Genomic DNA, 6,000 nt, shown 5'->3' on the forward strand with positions numbered 1-6,000 from the left:
AGGGTTATCAGTCATTGCCAGGGCTCCCCCTGGGGAGAACCTGGGATGGTGGCAGTGTGTGTGTTGGTGGGGGGGGGGGGGGGGGGGGGGGATGGGGGTGGAGCAGCAGGCTATAGGCTAAGGCAGAATGGGATTGTCACAGCTTCTGAGGTCTGAAGTGCCAGAGACCCTGGGCCTGACTCATAGAAAGATCACATTGCCTAGCAACCAACACTCAAGAAACTGACAGTTCCCTGGGTTGTGGGCTAGGTGTTAGATTTGGTTTTAAAGGAACATAGTTTCAAAAAGAGGCTGGGGACAGCACAGGTCTACTTGGAGGACCCTGAGGAGTGTGTGGAGGTCAGTCATGGAGCACCTGAGACCAGCTGATCTCCCACCCCTACCCCTGAGGTAACCTCAGGAGTGAGGCGGAGGCTCCCCTGCCACGTCCGTCCCTGAGGATGCAAAGACAGGGAAAGCCCTCCATAGCTGAGGGCAGCAGTGTTGGCAAGTCAGAGCCAAGTTACAGGTGGTTTCAGGAAAGAGGTGTGGCCAAGGCCAGAAGAGGGCCTCGGTCGTGGACAGGAAGCTGTGGAGGTCTGGGCCATGAGCTTCAGACCAATGCAACTCATCAGGCCCCCTGCCAAGCCTGAAAGAGCCCACTTTCCAGCTCTCATCTGCCTGTGGTCCTTAAATGCCCCCAACACTCCTCGAAGGTGACATGAACTAACAGGCAGGCAGCAGATGGGTGCAGGCCCCACGGAGCTGATGGACCCCAAAAGTGCCCCCCATTTGTCTGAGGTTGAGGGTGCTGAGGCTATACATATGGGGCTTTGTTTTCCCCAGGCCCTGTGGTCAATGTCCTCTTGCCCCATAACTATTTGTAGGGTCATATATCCATCTGCCAGGCACATGGCACCTTACATGCCAATAAAGAACCCATCTTGTATCATTTGGCTCTTGCTTTGAGCTCCTGTAAGCTTACACACACTTGGGACTCCACACACCACTTCTAACACACACACACACACACACACACACACACACACACACGCGCGCGCGTGCGCGCGCGCCCCTTAGCCCAACATGCCCAGAGTCCACTCTTACAAAATAAAATATTAAGGCACCTCAAGCTCCTCCCCTGCCCTTCCTCATTAGTCTAATATAAAAGGTCCCACGGTCTGTGGCCCCTTGGTCTAGATGAGCCATGACTGTAAGCTGGTCTTGGGTCATTTCTCCACAGCCCCCAGACGAGTACTGCCTCATGTGGGTCACTGCCGACCTGATCTCCTTCAGCCTCATCATCGGCATCTTTGTGCTCCAGAAGTGAGTAGACCATAACCAGCCTACCCTCAGCAGGCCCAGGCCCCACCCTCAGCAGAAGCTGGATGGCCAGCTCAGGACTCAGAGCCAAACCTTGTCCTGATCTGCTGTGTGCTATCTGGTGGGCACTGCTCCCTCTGTGGCCAGTCTGCCCACTGTCAGCCAGGTCATGGGGTTCACTCCTGGGGGGACCGAGGGCTACTCTGCCAGCTGAAACCTCCATACCCCTTAAGACAGCTGGCATGTGGTTGCCATGGGTGGAATGGGTGGTCCGGGGAGGGGACCAGCCTGGGGCCCTAGGCAACCAGGAACCAAGGGGCTGGGGTTGGCTCTTGACTGACGTTCTCTCTCTGTCCCATCCTGCTCTGATGGCGCATGTCCCTCCTCTCTCCCTTCCCCCTCTCTGCTGCACTCTGGCCTCTCACAGCTATCACTTGATCAGGTAATTCTGGTGTGTTCCCTCCTGCTCCTCTTCCCCGTTCCGGCCACTCCCTTTCCAGGTCTGTCTGAAAAGCTGCTGTTCACCAAGTGCTGAGCCTGGGTCACCTTGCCCGTCTCTGCCTGCAGCACTGGCCGTCTCCACCCTCCCACCCCGCCCTCCTTTCCACTCTTTCCTTTTCTTTCCCTGTTTCCTTTGAGACAAGCTCTCACTACGTAGCCCAGGCTGTCCTCCGACTTTCAATCCTCCTGCCTCAGCCCCCTGCGTGCTGGGATTTGTTCTTCCTGTCTGCCCATGGATTCTGTACCTTTGGGTCCTTGCTGCAGTTTTTGCAGGTGGGGACCAGCGTCTCCGTGGTAGGTGCTGACCCAGCTTCCCTCAGCACCGGAGTGTCTCCCCTGGGGACAGGGTCCTCACATCCCCAAGTCCAGCACTCAGGGGGGCCTTTGCCACCTGCCCCGTGCGAAGCCCCATTTCTGTTTCTCTCCTGCTCCGTTGGCTTCTGCCTCTTGGGACTTCCTTTCCAGTGGTCTGTGCTGTTTCTCTGTATCTCTCCCATCACCTTTTCCTTTCCACTGTCTATGACCCACACCCTCAGTCCTTTCTCCTTTCCCTGGGGAAACATCCCCCCACCCCACCCCCAGTGGCTTTCCTGTCCCAGATGTGCCTGGCAGTAGAGACCCTGGCCTGATACTTTCCCCAGTGGATTCTAACATTAGTTGCTAAGGTGAGACCTAGGTATTAGGGATGGTCAGGTGTCTTAGGACCTGCTGGGTCAGGCAGCTTTGCTGAGCAGCTTCTAGGCCAGGGTCCAGGACTGAGCTCTTGAAAGGAAGTTCAGCTTGTATAACTTCCACCTGCAGAGTCCACATGGTGCTGCCTGGTGTGGTCTTGAGCCCACCAAACATAGCCCGGGCAGAGAGTCATTTCTCCTGAGGGAATAGCCAGAGGGAGAAGAGGGGACCTGGGAGATGAAGCAGGGGAAGATAATTTCTCTGTGGGCTGTATTCTTTCATTCGTTGATTCAATAAACACTTGCCCCACTCCGCAACTCCGCCAGGCATTGAGGCTGGCGCTGGGGGCCTGACACGGAGCCAGAGGAACAAGCACTGCCCACAAGGATTGGCAAGGCAGCCGGCTCAGCCCAGGCACAGTGCCTTCCCCTCCTGCCTCCTGCTTCCCCCCTGTTTGCTCCGTCCCGCCACCCTGTCTGTCCGTTTCTGCTGTGCTAGCCCCATCTAGAAACCCACAGTGAGTTTCATATGGAGTCTTCACTGCTCCAACCACCCATCAGGGTCCCATCTCCTGGGGAATCCGGGGTGCTTATTTCTAATCAGATAACTCCATACCAAGTTCCTCTAACATCCTTGTCTGGGGACCTATGTGGGCCAGTCACTGTCACTGTCCTCTTTGGCCCTTTCAGGCTCTCCTCAGCCCATTGCATTGGTGGCTTTACAGAAGGTCTCTGCTGGGCCTTCCTGAGGCTGGTGTGTCCATAAAGCAGGTCGTCAGTCACATCTGCTGGGCTCCTCCCCATCCCCGACTGTCCCACCCAAAGAGAGCCAGGACATAACTAATAAAACTGCCTATCTGGGCCAGGGCTGCTAATAAATGAGGGGAGAGAAAGAGGCAGGAGAGCCCTGGCTGGGAATCAGTGGACTGCCCCTCTCTGAGCCTCAGTTTAACCATTTATGCTGTGACTCCCAGGCCACATCAGGAGAGGCTCTGGAAATGGGCAGGGTATCTGCTCCAGGGAGGCTAGGGAAGGACCTGATGCCCATGGGGCCATCTCTGCAGGTGGCGTCTGGGTGGCATACGGAGCTACAACCCAGAGCAGATCATGCTGAGTGCCGCCGTACGCCGGACCAGCCGGGATGTCAGCATCATGAAAGAGAAGCTCATCTTCTCAGGTGACAGCCTGCATGGACCCTGGATTAGGGGGTGCACATGTAACACAGCAGGACAGTTGGACTTAACCTCTTTCCAGGTTCACACCCATGCACATACTGAGGGAGAGAAACACATGTATCTTCACATCAGACAACCCCAGATCCAGGGGCTCAGTGTCAGCCTTTGGTGGGGAAACAAAGCTGACAAGCTGGGGTGTGGGGTGGAGTGTCTGTTTGAAGGTCCTGTGCCTTTCCTTGGTTCACACATGACTTCGCTAAATGACAACTATGCTCTGTTCACTGCCGGTCCCTGCTGACATTCCCAGTCTGATGAAGGCAGCTGTAAGGACATGAGGTGTCACTGTAGCTCTTGTAAGAAGAGTCAAGGCAGAAAGTGTGCTCAGAGCTCCCTGGGGCAGCAAGGAAGGTCTGGGTGGTGACATGGCCTGGGTGTGGAGGATGACCAGAGGTGCCTGTGTAGTGGGATGCTCAGACATAAGAAAGGAGACTCCTGGGGGAACAGGTGTGCCCCCCAAGGCTGCGCTGCTTGTCCAGGCACAAAGAGCCAAGCAGCATTCCACAGAGCCACTTGCCAGAACCTCGGCTCTGCCCAGCTCTGCCAACATTAGGACACAGGTGTTCTTGAGGGGCTCTGCTCAGGCCCCCACCCTTGCGGGCTGTGATGGGGGCTGGATGAACCAGGCTGGCTTGAAATAGGAGGCCCCAACCCAGTCTGGGGAATCAAGGAGGTGGCTGGTAGACCAACATATCAGAGATGGGGAAACCTGAGCCAAATTTCAGGAAAAAGGAATTTCTGGGGAGGGAAGTCACTCAACAGAGAGAAGCCTGTGTGTCCAAATGCCTGGAGGAAAGTAAACACTGAGTAACAAGGCACCTAAGGGTGCCATGGTTTTCTGCAGCAGGACATTCGGGGGTGGGGGTGCCACAGAGGACGAAGGGCCCAGGAGGGACCGAGGGGCCCCTGAATGCCAGTGCCCACAGGATCAGTGCTAACTGGATCTACTGGTTACAGCTGCCTCTAAGTGCCTTCTTCTCCTCTGGTCTCCCTGTCCTCAGAGCCCATCTTCCCCACTCACATTCTGTCTCCTCTGGTCCAACAGAGATCAGTGATGGTGTGGAGGTCTCTGACGAGCTCTCCGTATGTTCAGACAGCAGTTACGACACCTATGCCAACAGCACAGCCACTCCCGTGGGCCCTCGAGGTGGTGGCAGCCGTGCCAAGACCCTCACAGACCGGGGTGGGCATTAGCTGAAGATCTGGCTGCCCAACTTGTACCTAAGGTAGGATCCTGAAGAGAAGAGCTGGCAGAAACTCCACACCTGGAGTGCCCTGGGAGCTGGTTCCGCAGACTGCTTGGATGTTCCACGCTCCTTGGTCAGTTCCAGCCTCTCTTGGGGGTGGTGACCTCCCCACTGAAGCTCACCTGGGCCAGGACTCTAGCCTCTCAGATGCCCCTGCAGGTCTGGGGCTTTTCATCCAGGAAGGGAGGGCCTGGTCTCCTGGTCCACTCTCACAGCCATCCTCAGCCTCCCAGCCTGGAAGGTTGGTGAGTCACTGGGCTATGCCATGTGCCCGCTGGAAGTGGAGAACATGGATGCTTCCCTGCACCCACTCCTGTCTGTTTCTCTGTCTGTGCTGTGAGATGAGTCTGTTCTCATCCGACCTTGAGGACGTTGGCTGGGCCGCACCCCTGCTGGGCCTCGCCCCTGCTGGCAACTCTACTTTCTGCATCCATCTCAAAGCACAAGGAAGTTCTCAGGAGGAAAACCAGTGGCTATGGTGGAGACATGTTCCTCCCAACCAGCTTCCCTCCACCACTGGCCTCTGTCCCTGAGAACTCGCTAAAGATGGCCAGAATCACAGGCTACGGCTGTTCTGGCCTTGAAGACCAGATAATCAACAGACTGATAGGACCTTGGGTTCCCACAACCGTGGCCACAGGGCAATGGGCCACCTGGGCAAAGTGCTCTGGGCTCCATCAAGCATGGGTGTCTGGCTAAAGATGCCTGCAGTAAAGGGAACCTTAGGGCTAGGACAATTAAAGCTGCCATCTCAATGTGTGGTGTCTCTGAACTGTCAGTGGCAATTTGGGGACACATGATGTGGATTTGGGGTTGGGGGCTGGCCCCTGGGTTTGAGGAAGAGCCATTTCGCAAATGAAAGTGAAAATGACCGGCTACCTGAGCTCTTCCCTTGGTCAGCCATGATGCCTAGGCTTCAGGAGCCCTGAACTGCAAAACCAATAAACACCCTTTCATGGGGGGCGGGGGGTGCAACATGGCAAAGTGACCATCCAAGGTCACATAGCTTTAAACAAGTCCATATCTTTGAGAAGTCCATATCCACAC

At 56.0% G+C, this 6,000-nt stretch overlaps 1 protein-coding gene across 2 annotated transcripts in view; it reads left to right on the plus strand.

Moving 5' to 3' along the window:
- Gdpd5 (glycerophosphodiester phosphodiesterase domain containing 5) overlaps positions 1–5,708 on the plus strand; it is a 79,369-nt gene extending 73,661 nt beyond the window's left edge. The window contains exons 15-18 of one of the 2 annotated variants that reach the window (XM_036198262.1): positions 1,223–1,305; positions 1,730–1,744; positions 3,539–3,651; positions 4,752–5,708. In XM_036198262.1, coding sequence (XP_036054155.1) covers positions 1,223–1,305; positions 1,730–1,744; positions 3,539–3,651; positions 4,752–4,900 — 360 coding nt within the window. In that variant the 3' untranslated portion in view covers positions 4,901–5,708. The remainder of the gene's footprint in view (positions 1–1,222; positions 1,306–1,729; positions 1,745–3,538; positions 3,652–4,751) is intronic. The other variant, XM_036198271.1, reaches the window with a different exon arrangement.
- Positions 5,709–6,000: the final 292 nt, after the last annotated feature.

Source organism: Onychomys torridus, chromosome 1 (assembly GCF_903995425.1).
Source record: "Onychomys torridus chromosome 1, mOncTor1.1, whole genome shotgun sequence".
Classification (NCBI taxonomy): Eukaryota; Metazoa; Chordata; class Mammalia; order Rodentia; family Cricetidae; genus Onychomys; species Onychomys torridus.